Source organism: Cucurbitaria berberidis, assembly GCF_010015615.1.
Source record: "Cucurbitaria berberidis CBS 394.84 unplaced genomic scaffold K460scaffold_4, whole genome shotgun sequence".
In the NCBI taxonomy this organism is placed as follows: Eukaryota; Fungi; Ascomycota; class Dothideomycetes; order Pleosporales; family Cucurbitariaceae; genus Cucurbitaria; species Cucurbitaria berberidis.
Window position 1 is genome coordinate 1,717,679 of NW_024468938.1, and position 16,797 is coordinate 1,734,475.

At 50.7% G+C, this 16,797-nt stretch overlaps 7 protein-coding genes across 7 annotated transcripts; 4 read left to right on the forward strand and 3 right to left on the reverse strand.

Moving 5' to 3' along the window:
• Positions 1-804: 804 nt before the first annotated feature.
• Positions 805-2,234, forward strand: K460DRAFT_407596 (uncharacterized protein; the record flags this gene model as incomplete). Its single annotated transcript, XM_040937089.1, has 3 exons — positions 805-953; positions 1,007-1,493; positions 1,557-2,234. 3 exons carry the CDS (start codon positions 805-807, stop codon positions 2,232-2,234), a joined length of 1,314 nt encoding a protein of 437 aa, XP_040785796.1.
• Positions 2,235-3,148: 914 nt separating this feature from the next.
• Positions 3,149-5,293, forward strand: K460DRAFT_396592 (uncharacterized protein). The gene is made up of 3 exons (XM_040936109.1): positions 3,149-4,468; positions 4,519-4,583; positions 4,636-5,293. The coding sequence occupies exons 1-3, from the start codon at positions 3,157-3,159 to the stop codon at positions 4,948-4,950; spliced, it is 1,692 nt and encodes a 563-aa protein (XP_040785797.1). The 5' UTR covers positions 3,149-3,156; the 3' UTR covers positions 4,951-5,293.
• Positions 4,914-7,895, reverse strand: K460DRAFT_368141 (AP-2 complex subunit beta). Its single transcript, XM_040933717.1, has 4 exons — positions 7,621-7,895; positions 7,205-7,389; positions 6,285-7,154; positions 4,914-6,229 (listed from the first exon to the last, which is right to left on the reverse strand). Exons 1-4 carry the CDS (start codon positions 7,657-7,659, stop codon positions 5,200-5,202), a joined length of 2,124 nt encoding a protein of 707 aa, XP_040785798.1. The 5' UTR covers positions 7,660-7,895; the 3' UTR covers positions 4,914-5,199.
• K460DRAFT_368142 (uncharacterized protein) lies at positions 7,679-8,980 on the forward strand. The gene is made up of 2 exons (XM_040933718.1): positions 7,679-8,362; positions 8,415-8,980. Exons 1-2 carry the CDS (start codon positions 8,113-8,115, stop codon positions 8,717-8,719), a joined length of 555 nt encoding a protein of 184 aa, XP_040785799.1. The 5' UTR covers positions 7,679-8,112; the 3' UTR covers positions 8,720-8,980.
• Positions 8,667-10,623, reverse strand: K460DRAFT_368144 (uncharacterized protein). Its single transcript, XM_040933719.1, has 2 exons — positions 10,551-10,623; positions 8,667-10,496 (listed from the first exon to the last, which is right to left on the reverse strand). Exon 2 carries the CDS (start codon positions 10,407-10,409, stop codon positions 8,883-8,885), a length of 1,527 nt encoding a protein of 508 aa, XP_040785800.1. The 5' UTR covers positions 10,410-10,496; positions 10,551-10,623; the 3' UTR covers positions 8,667-8,882.
• A 765-nt stretch (positions 10,624-11,388) lies between these two features.
• Positions 11,389-12,996, reverse strand: K460DRAFT_341154 (class II peroxidase; the record flags this gene model as incomplete). Its single annotated transcript, XM_040931141.1, has 2 exons — positions 11,389-11,954; positions 12,007-12,996. The coding sequence occupies 2 exons, from the start codon at positions 12,994-12,996 to the stop codon at positions 11,733-11,735; spliced, it is 1,212 nt and encodes a 403-aa protein (XP_040785801.1). The 3' UTR covers positions 11,389-11,732.
• Positions 12,997-15,652: 2,656 nt separating this feature from the next.
• On the forward strand, positions 15,653-16,588 carry K460DRAFT_288975 (uncharacterized protein; the record flags this gene model as incomplete). The annotated part of the gene is made up of 1 exon (XM_040929091.1): positions 15,653-16,588. One exon carries the CDS (start codon positions 15,653-15,655, stop codon positions 16,586-16,588), a length of 936 nt encoding a protein of 311 aa, XP_040785802.1.
• Positions 16,589-16,797: the final 209 nt, after the last annotated feature.

The window sequence follows — 16,797 nt, forward strand, 5'->3', positions numbered from 1 at the left end:
ATGATCTACTTGAGCATTGGTCTTCGCGATGCATGTCGCAGGGGATCTATCACACTACCATAAGCCGCTGAGCCACCTTTCGATACACGGGAATGGTAAAGCCCGTTTAGGTCTACTGATATATCCGAACAAGGCTGTCGAATTTTTTATACTGTGGGTTTGTACAATTATTAGCGCTTCTGGCTGTATCTTCTGACGCGTTCCTGTCCGCGTCAGCGCTCCAAAGTCGAAACCGCAGAATGGAAGACGCTCAGACAGTATGAGCCGCCGGTGCCGGTGCTCAAATCCGAAGAAGAGTGTCACTCATGAGCTTATCTATATTTAGATACCGATCATTATTGCAGCATCCTTCACTCTACGGCTCGCAAATAAGTCAAGGTGGGCTGTACAACGGTCGTCTCTCACCGGCCTAGGCTGACTGTGTGCACCAAGCCGTAGAGTAGACCGTCTAGTGGGTAAGCCTCTGATGTGGATCCTCACGGGCCATGGCCAAGACACTAACCCGCCAGACGTTGCAGCGTCTAGCAGGGCCTGGCTGCGACGAGTGGTGCAGCTGGTCATGTTCTCGATTTAACCGATCTGGAGGAGCCACGATGTGACGAAGCTCAGGTAAAATTGCATGGATTAGCGCGAAAAACGTACGGATAGAGCAACCCCTCCCAAACTCAGGGGTTCCCTTAGGCGCTCCATGGATGTACCGACTATATGTCTCGAGGCTACCGGACAACTTAATTCCGCTGTCCCTCCCGACCCTTCGGTTTTGAACAGTCCTCTAGTTTTCTTCCACACATTCCTTTCGTCACGATGATTGCGCCTCCTCGACGGTACTGCGTTATCGCTGTCGTCGTGTTAATCTTTGTCTTCACATTTCTTTATTCCGCCCAGCCCTATAATAAGCCGCTATCTCACAAGAAACATCCAAAGGTGCCCCAGCATGCAAAGGTACCGCATAGGTACGACATTGCCATGCAGCAAACCACTTTACCCCTCTTTAACCATGATTCAGGTCTTCGAAACCTACTTTGCGCCGTACGATTAGATCGCTCTTTCGCTCGATAAGGCTTAGTCCAACACAGCCTGAATACCACGATGAGAAGGGGAACATTTTCCCTGGGGCACCTTTCGACAAGGCGACATGGAAGAAGCCTTTTGGTAAGAGACTGCTCATTGTCGACATCGATACACGTGTACCGACGGGCGACAACCAAATCTTGAATCCGGATAAGAAGATAAACTGGGATGACCTCCAGATGGACGGCGCAGGCTACGTGTCGAACGCCATTTCCAATCATTATTTATACGCCATGATTCACGGATACGATTACAAGTACTATCAGGCGCTAAGCATGCCCGATCACTACGCCACATGGATCCGACCGCATATATTCAAAGAGCTTCTGCCAGACTACGACTTTGTCGTTGCTATGGACGCCGATGCAGTTGTCTCACACCTCGAGGTTCCTCTTGAATGGCTGTTCAACCGATGGAATATTGTACGTAACGTCCATGTACGAAGTGTTCGCAAACATACGCTAACTCTGCACCTTGACGTTTAGACAGAGAACACTTCTATGGCACTCCCCCACGATACCCAGCAGTACAGAGACGGCAAATCTATGAGCACAGATAGCTACGGTGTTCCGGTTCTGAACGGAGGATTCGTCATCTCCCACAATAACAACCTCACCTTTGACATGCTGTCTGCATGGGGCAATTGTACGACCGAAACGCGATATCCCGGATGCGGACAGTGGAAGGACAAGTGGAGCCACGAGCAACGCGCCTTCTCCGAATACATCCGGTGGGATCCAGAATTCAACAAGACTGAGGGCTTCGTTACTGCTATTCCATGCGACGACGCCATGGGCTGGCCAGGTTTCAAGGAACTTGCAGAAGAACGAGGCGAGCATGGAATCACCGACTGCAAGGGCAACTTCGTCCGGCATTACACGATTGGCAAGGAGTTCGTCAAGCCAGGGGGCAGCCAAATTGTGATGCAGGCCTTGACTGAAGTGATGCAGAAGAACCTCGTCAGCCACCAAGACACACTTATCGACAAGGAACTGCAGTTTCATTGGTACAGTGGGATTTTACATTGGCCGGGCAAGAAGACTGAGAAGATCGATCCTGCATTGGCCGAGGACGAAGATTGGGAAGAAGAGGAGGACGATGAGGCCGAAGAGGTGGAGGAGCCAGAAACAAAGGAAGCGAAGACGAAAGACGAAAGACGATGATAGTTTCCAGTGATATTGGAATGGCTGATTCCAGTTGCGGCTGCTTAGAAGCCGACACACTATGTTTTGTTTCAAAAACTAATCGCGCCAGAAGGCGACGACCATATATCCCGCTAATGAACCCTGGGCTTTCCATTTCAAACTCGAGCATTGCAGCATAATGGCATAGACGTCCAAGAGGTTATCCAAATGAATGGACGCATTACTTTGGGAAGAGGATTGGCGACAAAAAACAAACGAAGAAATGGATGGCTGCAGAAAATTGGTGTTTTTCCGTCTTACCGGGTCAATGGCTACCGTTCGAAACTTGCAAGCAGGACCAGTACGACTCAGGCACGGCGACAAATGCCTAGGACGTAGCAGCATCGAAAGCTCTTACAAGTTTGTGGATAATTCTGGAGCAAAAGATGTCCGCCCCAACGACGTTCTTGTCGACAATCCACACCCATTAGAGTCGAGAAAAGGTCGCGGAACTTTCCTAGGTCGAGAGCTTGGAGAAATGCCCGACCAGAAGCTACATTGTTCGGAAACTAGCATCTGATGCCGCGGTGCTTGGACAAAGTATAGACGGTCAGAAGCGTCGAATAGGCGTAAAGGGTTCCTCTTGGTCGAAGTATTCTAAGGGGTCTTCAATGAAACATGTTCAAATAAAATCTATATTACCAACAGCCCTTATCTTTGCATCCCACAGTACTTAGCTAACACAGCCCTAATACTGTTTTGCTAGACGAAGTTTGAGGAGCCGTAACTGCTAATTATAGTAAAGAGGCCTGCATATGTTCAGGGGTACCCACTGGATTAAACGCCGATCCCGTCCCCTGTTCTTGCCCCGCGCAGGCTGCTGCCTAAACCTTGCTAGAGTCTCTGCTTCCCGATAACGTCCACTAGACCTCGAAACTTTCTTTTGGGTATATGTTACACTATGTTACCATACCAATATCACATACTAGAACATCATGACTCTATCCGGGTCGTTGTGTTGCATCCAAGCTCTCATATTTCGGATCCACTTGTATGCACGATCCGACACGTGCGATTATCCGACGCATCCCTCAAATACGAAGCATTGTCTTATACGTGGGGCGATGCTACTCATCAAAAAGCCATCCACTTCAACGATGGTAGCATAGAGTTGCGTATAGGGACGAACTGTCACAACGCTCTCCAACATCTACGCCAAAAAGATCATGACCGGGTGCTATGGGTTGATGCTATCAGTATTGATCAGAAAAACCTCACAGAAAGAGCGAGCCAAGTTCGCATCATGGACAAGATCTTTCGCAGTGCATCTGGCGTGACGGTGTATCTTGGTGAAGAGACTGCAGGCAGCCACACATTGTTCAAGGAACTGGCAGAGGTTGACTTGGCACAAGACGGATACGGTGGGCCGCCGCCTAATGATACCACCATCCGAGAACTAGAAATTTTGTTCCAAAGATCATGGTTTCAACGAGTCTGGGTTCTCCAAGAAGTAAGCATGAACGATTCTGTCACGTTTATGTGCGGCTCAGCCGGCGCATCTTCAAATGCTGTATATGTCTGTGTCTTCGGTCACTTCGATACCCGTTTGACAAAGAACTTTCAGCCCCTCGCGTTATACCTGGTATACCGCCCCCCGCAAAGATTTTCAACTCCACAATTCAATTTATGGCATCTGGTGTTCGAAAGCAGAATGTGTTCAGCAACGGACCCAAGAGATAGAGTCTTTGCTCTGAGGTCGCTGATCGGCCCTGGGCAGACCGAGATGGATTCCTTGATAAATTATCTCAAAAGTGTTGAGGAAATCTTCATTGAAGTTGCAATGTTTCTCTTGCCTGTAATAGGGCTTCGGATCCTCACTGCCGTTCGCCACCCACACGAGAAGATGGACATGCCCTCGTGGATTCCAGATTGGTCCCAGAACCTCCCGCTTTCCGCCGTCTTTTTCTTCGATGAATCGTGTGAGCCGGGATCAATTCAATACCTACCGACACGGAAGCCTCTCAATGAACATCAAATCCGCAGGGTTTTAGATAGAGAGAATAATCCCCACTTTGAGCTACCTGTCAAAGGTTGTCGATACGCAGAGGTAGTTTACAAAAGCGAAATGTTCTCATTTGCCAACTCGGACGATGCTGAAGTACAAATGAAGAAGTTGTATAACAGCTTTGATAGCCTTAGGGTGCTAGCCGATCTGGAAGATATTGAGGACAGTTGTACCATGTACGAGCAACTTGGGCAAGAGATTGTAGATGGTACGTATACAGGAAATACACAATGTGACGGAACTGAACTAACTTGCTAGCTATGTCCCTTTTTGATGGTGGTGTTCTCCAGGCGTATCTAGTTCGAGAGGCACATAGGTTGTTCGTAAGCTGGCTCCCCTTCCTATCGGAGAAGAATTCAATGCTAATTAGCAAAGAAAACTTATAGCGATGTCGAGCTTGTACACCATTTTTTTAATTCCCTCCAGCTGTGTAGAGTTATCCTAATGGATAACGGTGAGCTAGCAATCGTAGGCAGAAGCGTGCATGAAGGAGACGTGGTCTGCGTGTTTTCGGGGGCTGATTCGCCATGTGCTCTACGATCCAATGAGAATGGAACTTGGACACTCGTGAGTGGCGATTGTTTCATCTTCACAGAAAGTTTTAAGCCTTATATGAGTGCTGGGGAGTTCATGTGCGACGATTATGTTGCGCATCATCAAGATCGACTCGAAGAATTCAAGTTACGATAATATAAACTTGACGCACTACCCATCTGGAAGTCCACTATCTTCCTTAAAGCTCTTTGCACGCACCATAGTCTTAAATTAGTCCGTCGTAATGAACCAGGGTCACCAGTAACATTAATACAACACACCAAATTGAAACATATCGATGTATCATTGGCCTCACTCACAGCTATATCATTACATCCGCCATACATCTCACCTCACCCACCCCTTGAGCCTCATCCCTTCACACAAATCACACAAACTGAGCTTCTACAGCAACAAATCCTGATTCCCATCATTTCCACCAGGACTCATAACCATGTGCTGTGGCTCATTCTGATTAACGACCCATCCGCCTCCAACACCCACTTGGTCCGCAGAAATAGGCGATCCGCCAAACGTACTCTGGCGGCCCACGCTGGCAAAGTACATGTCTGCATCGCTAACAGCGGCTGCCATGCCGTTTCCATTCGGGGGCGATAGCGAGCCGTTTCCATTCGTGGCTGTGGTGTCGAGTCGTGAGCGGTCCGCTGCAGTGCGGTCACGCGCTTGCTGTGCTGCTTTTACAGTAGGAAGTTCTTTGCGTTGCAGGGCGGGGGAATCTTGTAGTTTGCGGGGCCGTGCAGAGCGGAAAACTTGGTTGACGGGCTTGAGGTACACGGTCGCTAGGGTGCCTACGTTGAGACACATTTCCTCTAGTGTACCGGGATCGAGTTTCTCTGATTCCTCGGCGGTGATGGCGGGTTTCTCACCCATGACTACCTTCTTTGCTTCTTCAGGTGCCGAGGAGAGGAGACGCCAGTACATGTAGCCTCGATCGCGTAGATCGGGGTTGTCGGTTTCCTCTGTGGCCCATTTTAGGACTTTAGGGACTAATGCTGAGCCTCGCGTTGGCCGTTGAATGAATAGCTTCACCGTTGCTGTAAGGAGGGCTAGTTGCACTTCGTGCGTTTCGTCTTGGAAGGTATCCAGGAAGTCTTCGAGAAGTACGTCGGAGTCTTCTATGCGATCGGCATACTGTCCAATAACCCAGATCATGGCCGCCTTCGCTTCTGGCTCGTCGAGCGAATCGAGGTTCTCGCATAATGTTGAGATGATAGATTCGTACTGATTGGGGTATTTGCGAAAGATGTTGCGGATGACGACGGTGGCTTCCTGAACGATGTACGATACTTTGGTACTGACGAGGGAGAGAAGAGTGCTGATACATAGTTGCGCTGCTGGAGCAATTTTGATGGCCAGCTTGCCGATCGCACGTACGGATTTGCGTACAAAGTCGACGTCAATCTCGGTGGCATACCTGATGCTTGTTAGTTCCCAGATATACAAGGACGTGATCATCTAAAGATACTTACTCAGCTAGCTCCGTTAGCACCTCCTTGATGTTCCTCTCCGTCGCCAGCATGAAGATGAGCTCAAGCTTCGTGACCTTCACATATATGGGATCGTTGTATTTGCAGAAGAAAACGCGGATATCGTTTCGTAGGACCTCGGGCCGCCGTTGGAGGATCAAAAGAGCGTTGCGTAGGGCCAGATATTGAATCTCCGGGCCTTTGGAGAGTAGGGTGACGAGGGGTGGCGAGAGTTTATTACACAAAGAAGTAACTACCTTTTGATCGGAGATGTAGTTCATTAGGTAGAGTATAACGCGAATGCAGGTGAGGACGACGGCGGAGTTCGAGTGCGAAAGACGAGGTGATATTCGCTCAGCAAGTAGTGCAGCTTCGGCCGTGTCTTGTGGGACATAGTTCATCATGGCCTCGAGAATGTATGTCTGCCCCCATTCTGAGCAGTCCGGTAAGATTGAAACGATTTTGGAAGCGCTCGCGTAGTCAATGGTGAGTTTGATATTCTCACTTCGTTCCCAGATGTCCATCAAGCCCGCTAATGCGCTTGAGACTACTGTTGGGTTCTCATCCCTCAGCATGCCATTGAGTCTATCAATGAGGTCGGATCCTTCGACTAAATTTCGATCATGGTCGTAGAGCTTCGCGACGCAGAAGGCAGCGGTTTTGCGAACGTATGGATCCGAGTCTTTGAGTAGATTTTTCAGATGAGGCACGGTGGCCTCGACGAATTCTCGAACGTGAACGTACGACATGGTCCGTAATGCGAGCGCTCGTACTAGGGGGCTGTTGTCGTGCATGTCTTCCTGGATGATCGGTAGCGCTTTGAGTGCGACGTCGGGCTTTATCCTGGCATAGTTGACCAGATATAGGAAGCACCTGCAGCCGTCAGCCCTGCTCCCTGCCCAAATGGTATCGCATCAACCCACATCTTCTTAATTTCCAGACTCGGTATGTGCATGCAGCCCACGATGTCCGGGAAGAGGGCGACCATGTCGTTGTTGCTCATGGTCATGTTTGCGACGATCTTCTTGAGCGCCGTCTTCTTTGCAGAGAAGTTCTTGTCCTTCTTGCCGCCGCTGTTGAGTTCTAGGCGAAGCTCAGCGACTTTGCCCTGTGGAGTGCGGAGGTATTGTAAGCGCGGGCTATCGAAGGTGTAGGGGAGGAACATGATCATGACAACGGACGGGCATAGCAAGTAGAGAAGAGGGTTTGTACAATCGCGTGCGCCGGACGATTCAAGCTGCGATCAAGATACAGTAGCGAGTAGGAGAACATGGGCGTGGTCTTGGTGTACTAGGGCTATATGGCATGGGTGTGGTACGGACAAGTAAAGCAGACGTACCCTCGCAAAGAGCTTCGCATCCTGGCCGCCCTGGCTCATGCTGGGCAAGCTGTCTCGTGTGGCAGCTGAGCTGTGGCTCGATGCATGTGCCTGCGTAGCACCACCAAGATAACGTCCCCTCCCAACTTGTTAGCGCCCCTCCCTGCCGTTTAGGGGCAACCTGTGCGGGGTTCAATTGGCGGGTGGCTCGTCGGCAGGCTCTATGTGGTGCCGCGCATAGCGAAGGAAGACGGAGAGGTGGACAAGGCGACGGATGGGGTATTCGAGTGCAGTGATGGCGCATTGGAGCTTCTGGGGAAGTCTAACGGAGGTCGCGGGAGAGGGAACGTGCATCCGCCAAGGAAAGTGGGCCTGAGCAGCAGCACGTCGACGATAACTCGACCCAACACCACGACCTACTGCTGTGTATAGCATCGCCAGCATCACAGCATACCAGCCGTCATTCTCCCAGACCAGAACGCACTACTGCCCATCGATAGGCGTGCCTGCAAAATGTCGAAACTTCCCCCGCCGCCCCCGCAATGGGTGCTCGACCTCAACTCGACGCCCTCCTCGAAGCCCAAGAATGCGTCTCTCGCCGATCCACCAGGCTACACCGCGTCCCTAACGCGAAAGGACCGGGCACAGTCGTCCAAGACAGCGCGGAAGGCGCCATCAGCCGAGGACATGGACACGCTGAAGATGAAGAAGGCCTGGGAAGTCGCCATTGCGCCCGCTAAGCAGCTGCCCATGAACGCTTTTGGTGCGTCATATCTCATACCAGGAAGCCAGACCTACAGCTGACTCCCGACTAGGAATGTACATGACGGGCAACACGCTCCAGATCTTCTCCATCTTCATGGTATTCACACTCTTCAAAACGCCCGTCATGGCCGTCATCGGCCTGCAACGCACATTCGCTCCCTTCGAGACGCCAGGGACATCAAGCCGCCTACTTGGCGTCAAGATTGTATACATTCTGTGCAACCTGCTCATGTTGGCTTTGGGAATCTGGAAGGTGAACGGGATGGGACTACTACCGACAACGAGGTCAGACTGGCTGGCGTGGGAGAGCGAGAGGACGTGGTCAGAAAGAGCGGTGCCGCAAGAGTGGTTATAGATGATTATGATTGTTGTGGAGAGAAGTAAAGAGCGAGATGTCGCACAGCTATACCCGCCAAAGCTGGAAATGAAGCTTTCTGGCCTACCCCTGGCATCTCCTCTCGTGGCACCTCATCTTCTCTCGTGTTTCCTCCCATATGTCCTCCCTCAATGCCCCCACCTTATATACCCCAAAAGAGCGAAGGATAACGCATGTTCCTTGAGTCGCTCCTTGTCTCGTCATCTGCCATCTCTACGCCGCTCATTTCAGTGTCATTCATGTCCATACTCGTCTCGTCCTCAACATAGCCCTCTCCTATGGTCCTCAAAAAGTCCGCCTTTCTCGTCGTGAACCTCATTACCATGATCCTCTTTCCCTTCATCCCCGCGTGCCCCCAAGTGCCCATCATCAAAGGCACATCTTTCACTATCCTTCTGAACTCTTCCCTCCGAGTCTCAAACTTCAAGACCGTTAGTTTCCGGAACGCAGACTCCAGCTCTTCCTCTGTTGCCAAGTCAGCATGCAGAAGCTTCATCATATACCTCGGAATCGTCTCCGGCCCTGTGTTTCTCAGCTTTTCGACACGGACGACGAAATTCTGCTTGATATCCTTTAATCCGAATGGCGCGTCATCTCCAAGGACTTCTTGTATATCCCTCAACACCAGCACCGTAGGGTCATCAGTGTCTTCTCTAGCCGCCTTCACAGCAAGGAAAGGCGCTGAATCACTCCACTTGGTAACCACCTGCTCAACGACCCAGAGCAATCCTTTTGTATCTTTCTCGGAACCCGACTCTGCCATCGTCGTAGCACAGGAGAAGTCGATGAGCTGGATGTCTGGATACCCGCGGTACCGGTGATGTATGTACGACGGATAGAGGTTGAGCATGACGTTGGAAGCGTAAAGCCTATTGTGCATGATCCCGTCTTTATGCAGGAAGTCGACCGCGTCGACTAAACCCAAGAAGGTATGTGCAACGAACCAGCTTGGAATACCGCCTCGTCCAGCAGCCACGCTCGCTTCGCCGAATTGCGCCAACGTAGGAGCGAAGTTGGGTCGGAGACATAACCATGATGAGCTAGCCTCGGACGTGATCTGGCTCTTGACGATGCTGGAGCCAATGTGCAGAGTGCTGTATTCCCGCCCACGATGCAGAATCTCGATGATCTCGCCTTCCTTCCTAATCTTCGCCGGTGCCACGCCCATCTTGACAACTACAAGCTGCGGCAACACCTTGACATACTCCTGCGTCAACCCGCTCACGCCGTTGAAGTTCATAGAATGGAAGATCGCGTCCGACGCTCGAGGATACTCCAATAGCCACACCTGCTGACGCATCCGCGCCTCGGGTTGTTTCTTGAATGCGGCATGTACCTTTGCGACGGGTGATGGGAGTCCATAGCTTCTGCTGGTCTCGGGGATGAAAGGGGGAGGCAGCTCGCGCGGGAGGCAGAGGAAGACGGCGTTGCTCTTGTTTGCAAAGGCAGAGAGGCGCTTGACGGTGCGGAAGAGGTGTGCTGGGGGCGTGGGCGTGGTGCCCCAAGGGGACGACGCGGACTTGAGAGTGGGCAAGCGGGAGTCCATGGCTTGCGGGGAACTAAAGAGGTCGAATACTGAATATTCTGCGTGGTTGAAGATGATGTTCGGGCAATGTCGAGCCAGAGTGAAAATGAGTAAAATGGTGGCGGGGCGTTCGAGCGCAGTCATGGACCCACGATAATGACCATAGCGGGAGCACGTACATACACAGCACTCAGAGATGGCGTCAAGTTGTCCCTATCCTATACTCATAGGGTAAGCTACTCCAGCTCCAGTCTATCCGTATACTTCAGTGACTGGTTTCTAAAGGTCTGGCTTGCAGTGACTAAAGAGTAGCATTCACTGCTGCTGGAACCCGGTCTCAAATGCTGGGCTCATTCATTTGTCCAAATATCCCGCTCACGCGATAAAACATATATAAAACACCACCATACATAACAAGACGCAGCATTTCGACTGACTTGTTTCTAAAATCACAGATACAGAACTACTTCAACCGCCATTGGAACCACCCGTAGGATGCTAGATACTCGCACTCAGTCCCAACACCATGACTGCTCTGATCTCGCGTCGGTCAAGAAACCTTAGTGTACCACGAGAGTGAATGATACCTATAGGCTCTCCGTTAGCTGCTTCTTCATCTGATCCTAACCTAACGAGAAGACAATCCATCAGTAGCACGCAAGGAAGCGAGTGTGCATAGCATGTCAAGGGCAAAACAAAAGATTCATTCATCCATACTATACACCCCCCAGACTACCCTCACACACTCGTCCTCATCATCCCCATCCCCCATAACGCATTGAATCCCCCCAGCCCACCATAACCCCCTCCTACTCCTCACCCACACAGCACCTGAATCCCTCCCCGGACCCCCCATCCACCTCCAGCTACTTCCTCACACCAAGCACCTCGTTCGTCATACGGCGGTACTGCCGACAGTACGAGCACCCCCCATGCCCGCACACAACGCACTTCTCTCCCCTCGCAAACGATATGCGCAGATCGTCGTTCTTCTTCTTGCAAACGTGACAAAAGTAGCGCTCGAGCGCCGGGTTGGCGGGCTCGGGCGCATCGGAGGCGGTGGCTCGGGTGAAGTGAGCCAGGACTTCGGCGAGCCACTTGAGCAGAGGAATGGGCTCGTTGGCTGCCTTGGAGGAGTCGGTGGGTGCCATTGTGCTGGAAGGGTGTTGGGTTCAGTGGGGTGGAGAAGGAGGTGAAGAAGTACGTTTGAAGGCCTTTTGGCTTGGTTATTGGGTTTGATTGTTTGTTTTTTGAGAGTGGTGTATTCTGTTTTGGATGGAGAGGGAAACGAAGCTTGTGTTGTGACGCAGTGTAGGTGACTGTTTGCTTGGCACTGACTGACGAACAGTGGTGAAGACAAGATGAAGTGGAACTGCTAGGGAGAGAGAGAGAGTGTTCAACGCGAGTGTTAATGAATATATTAGATTACTTATTCAATTCCAATGCCTCTAGGTATCTTCGCATACTCTATTCCTTCCCAGGTCCAGTTACTACACCAGTTAGCTGGATCGCATCATCTACCATGTTGTTCAACTGGTCGAATTCGCCCTGCAGCCACCTGTCCAGCACCACTTGATCCTCGCTAGTAAACGAATTGCGCTGCACTGGCATTACTTGTGTGCACTCCTTTAGGTCATTGATGTTATTCACACCGAGGAGGGAGAGACGGGTATACGCTTTAGCGTAGTCCTGAATTTATCAGCAACGTGATTGCAAAGAAGTGTAAAGGGCAGACACATACCTGATTCCATTTTTGCTGACCGGTATTCCGGTCACTGAACTCTGTCCAAGCGCTGCTTGTTCTCGAGTCCTTGCTCAGATTGATATCGCTCTGGAACTTTAGGACTCTTGGAGGCGGGTTGTTGATAGTCTGCGGGTAGAAAGCCACGTCCCAGACACCGGGTGTTGTATCCTGAGGGTCACCATCACGGGCTGTATTGACAAAGTGCTGCTGTGACGTCGTATGGGCACCAACAAGGGCGACAAGATCATGAGGATCAATGGTCTTGGCTTGAAAGAGCTTGAGGAGAACGCTTGCGGAGTCTTTCTCCCCAGGTAGAAGACCGGTAGGGCCGGCCTTGGAGTTATCCTTGCGGCCAACGAAGGAACGGACACGAGGACCAAGAGGGCATACTACGGTAGCGACATTGGCACCAAACTGAATGATATCGGCCATGCTCAAGCCGTATTGATTGTACTTTTTGTACCACTTGTTCGTCTGGTCGGCAATAGCAGCGAGACCGTTGTTATCTGCGCGAGACATCTCGTCGCTGAGAAGAATACTTCCATCCGCTCCACCATAGCTGCTGTCTTTTGTCCAAACAGCGGCATCGTGGAAACCTAGGCGAACAGCTTGACGGGCGAACTTGGAGCAGCGACCAGATGTACCGTTAAACTTGGCAGTCATTTCGTACGAGAGCCATTTCCAGTGACAGCAGAGGTCAGCTTTGCAGGCTGCACTGCCGATCCCACCAACAGGAATGGAGGTGTCGATGGTTGATGATTCGGCATTCTTCTGGTCGAGGAGGATTGCCTTGATGTCTTTTCCGATTGCCGTCAGCTTTGAGTCTGCGAGAGTCTTCAGATCGCCGATGAGTTCTTTTGAGGATCGCCGTTCGATCCTGTTAGCTTCGCGGCGCATCTCCAGCATTTGCTCACCCATACCTGGATGGGCATTGGAAAGTGGGATGCATGCCAAGAGGGCGTGGCTGAGGTAGGAGAGAGTCTTCATCTCGACCACAAGAAGCGATTTGGAAGAATGAGATGAGATAACTGACAAGCGATCCTCGGGCACTGAAAATAGCAAGACATCTTATACAGTTGCAAACTAGCAAGCCTCCGAGGAGAGAGTGAATACTCCGAAGTCTAGAATGTATCCATGAGGTACATCAGATTGGCACTTCGCCATCTTGAGTTCTTATTGCGACCGAATAAATTAATACGAGGCTGAAAAGCACGCACATGGGTTCCTATAACATACCATCGCTTCACCACCGAGTTATCTCACTGCATCTAGCCGTCTTTCCGTTCGCTTCATGGCAAAAGACGATGTCAAAGGAACATTTCGTGATATTAACCACCGTACACTGATAAGAGCTGACAGCTAAGGAGAGGAATACGGAGGTGAGGATTGGTTCAAACCAGGTAGAGTTGTGACGAATGCGGGCCTGGGTAATGGACTGGTGAATACGGATGCGTGACGTGGCTTGGAACAGTACAGTAATACCTACAATATATTGCTCCTGCATGTCGATACATACTCCTGGAAGGCCGCACAATGTAACTAAGCGACATGAGGGGTTTGTGGCACTCATGCTCTTCAAGACATCTTCTATGCGTTGCCTAGAGCATTGAAGAGGCGTGATGGCCTGGGACAAAGATGGCGCGGAATCCTGCAGACCTTGCGAAATTACTTCGATTTAGGGTTCCTGATGTCCAACTAAGCTTAGTACTACACCATTATGATAATCCTCAAGGAGGCGAAAGGTCCGTCCCGATATCAAGATTCAGTCAAGTCAGTATATGACCCCCGGACTTCACTGTGGTTTTGGGTTCGGTGGCTATTCTTAGATCATCGTGGCCCCCTGCTCCAGGGTCGAGCTTGGTAGATTCCCGGATGCAATATCGAGCCGCTGATGGTGTGCCTAGAACATATTGCAAATCCCCGCATGAAGGATTACCGAGATCCATGGGGATCCGATACTTGTTCCCGGGGACGTGCGCGCCCCTTGCTTCATCAGGAGTAGGCCTCTAGGGAAGGTATTATGAAAAGTGCTGCGCAACTACATTGTCCAAAGTATTTGACGGCGTAGTTTACATGTGCTGTTAGAACACAAGGGCATTCGCTGTGGCAATGTGCTTGCACGTGGGGCCAAAGCTGCAAGGCGGTTAACATTTAGCCGGATAACGTCCAGCGTAAGATCAAGTCAGACAGAACGTCCGCTCCTGTTCCTGGTGCAGGTGCCGTGAACGACGGAAGTCCCATTAGAATTCCCAACAGCATTCAGGCTATGCTGTCACCGAAGCACATTAGTTTTCAGGGTAGCTGCTTACATCGGAACACGAGCAGTACATTGAATATCCGTCTGTCATGCAGTCCATGGGGCCAGACAACGTGGCACGGATTTGCCGGTAATGGAATGTACTGAGTGGTGACATGCCGACATGTGGATGATGTCTGGAGACTGGGTTCGATGGACCCCCTGAACGGGTCGGTCTATGCGTAGTGTGGCGCTTGGACAGACAATGCAAGATAGTGTGACTGTTCCGTACTTATGGGCCTTTGCAAACCAATTGATGTCGTTGAGTCTTCAGGGCGTACGATCCGAGCCTAAAAGAGAGAACGAAATGATTTGACTAAAAAGATACAGTTATTGACCACCAGGGGTTTGTACACCGTCGGCCCTGTACGCTACCATATAGCGGAAAGCTTCGAGAATTGTGAAGTTTCAAGTGTCGAGAGGTTGACTGATAGTTCCCAGACGTGCCATCCAACCACCAACTATGATGGTATAGCGTGAGATGGGAAACAACATAAAGATCTTTCATTTTAGAGTCGTGTGGTAGGATCATGCAACATGAATGTGCCGACCATCGTAGTCACTAAAAGCTGCATGATCAGTCTTTCGTTCCTGGTGGAGTGTTGGGGTATCTCGTTTTGAAAGCATTAGAAGAAAGATATCGTTTTCGTAGCTGCGGCTCGTGGCAAGTCTTGGGGTTGTTGAAGTCGCGGTGCTCTCGAATCAATTTATAACGTCAAAAGTAGATGAGAGATGGAATGCGAGCAGGATAGCAGTGAATATATACTGGACGATAGCACTTTTGCGGCGCAAGTGGTTGAGCGTGATGGTTGCCTATGCTCCTGGGTGGAAAGACATAAGCTGACATCATCCGTGCTATCCCAACTTGGTTTAGATCAGATCTAAATCCGTCTCCTCGGCGGGACCCCACCACACAGCCACCCTTCCTACAGCATCTCATCGCACGGAACGACTTTGAGAACCAACTGCAGACACTGGTGAATCTCATTTGGATACTTGTAGGCATGTACATGCACATGCGCCTGCTGTGAGGCTGTAAGCAGCGGAACTGAGGATGACGGATAACAACGTTCAGCTCGCCGCGATCCTGCAGTTTCGCAACCTTTATTGCCAGCTGGCTCAGCTTACACGCCTCTATAAGTGCATCCCTCGCTGCTTCCTACGCTTTATCCATTTCCTTCACAGCTCTAACTGATTCTATCTATCTCTTCTTCGTTGCCAGATAACTGTTTCGTTCTTTTGCGTTATCGACATACATACCACCTACCCACCGAGTGAATACTGTCGTACGTATCCATTGTAGGAAGTTAAAAAGCCTAAACTCGGCCAATTGCATCACAAGAAAAGATGAATCTCTTGTCTACCACATCAAAACGTTTGTCAGGTCTCTTCTCCGGACCCAAGACGTCCTTCCAAATACTCTCTGACCTCTACCTTGACTATGACTCGCAATATCTCACATTTCACATCCCAGTGGCAGCACCATTCCTGATCCTCGCGGGAAACATTGGCCGCCTAATTGACTACGAACAATACCTCTCTTTCCTCGTCCGGCGCTGCAACCTGCACGACAAAGTCTTCCTAGTGCTCGGTCCTCTAGAATTTCACGGTCTTAACTGGATGGACGGCCTGCAGCTAGCGCATAAGATGGAGAAAGAGCCAGTCACGAAAGGCAGGCTAGAGGTCCTGTATGAGACGCGGTCGGAGGTTCCTGGGACGAATATCACATTGCTCGGGTGCACGCTGTGGAGCAAAATTCCGGACTCTGATGTAGCGGCCGTGCTGAAGAAGATGCCGGAGTTCGACGAAAAAGACGGAATTCAGGACTGGAGCATTGAAAAGCACAACTCGGAACACAAGAGAGACTACAATTGGCTCATCGAAGAAGTTGCCAACCCACAACCATCGCCTAAGCCATCGACCGTCGGCACTACGCTTCCAACTCCAACAACAGGCTCAAACACTCCCAAGACTGAGACGCAGATGGTCGTAGTCACTTGCTTCACTCCGGAACTGCGAGAAAGTTTGGATCCCTGGCAAGTAGACGCGCCATGGGCTTCGGCATATGGGACGAACTTGCTGGATGGGTCGCAGTTCAGTAATGTCAAGACGTGGATCTCGGGTGCGACGGGGCGGACACATGAATTCAAAAAGGCGAATATGACACTCGTGAGCAATCAGCGAGGGCGAAAGGGTGAAAATGTAACGGGTCTGTTAAAAGACGGGATGTCAGAGAAGCAAAAAGCTGGGTTGTTCGACGTGATGCGCGTCGTCAAGATATAAGAATGCGTGCCTCCAACGCGACAGTACAAGCAAGGACCGCAAGATGCTGTCTTCATGTCGTGAGCGCCTTCCGGTTGCATGGATAGTCTGGGGACATTGTAATAGTCGAGTTTCAGAACCCATCATGAAGATCATTAGCTGTAATGCGGATTTGTAAGATGACGTAATTTACATGAAGGGCGCGGTCACGTGGTTTCGTGTTTCGTGTT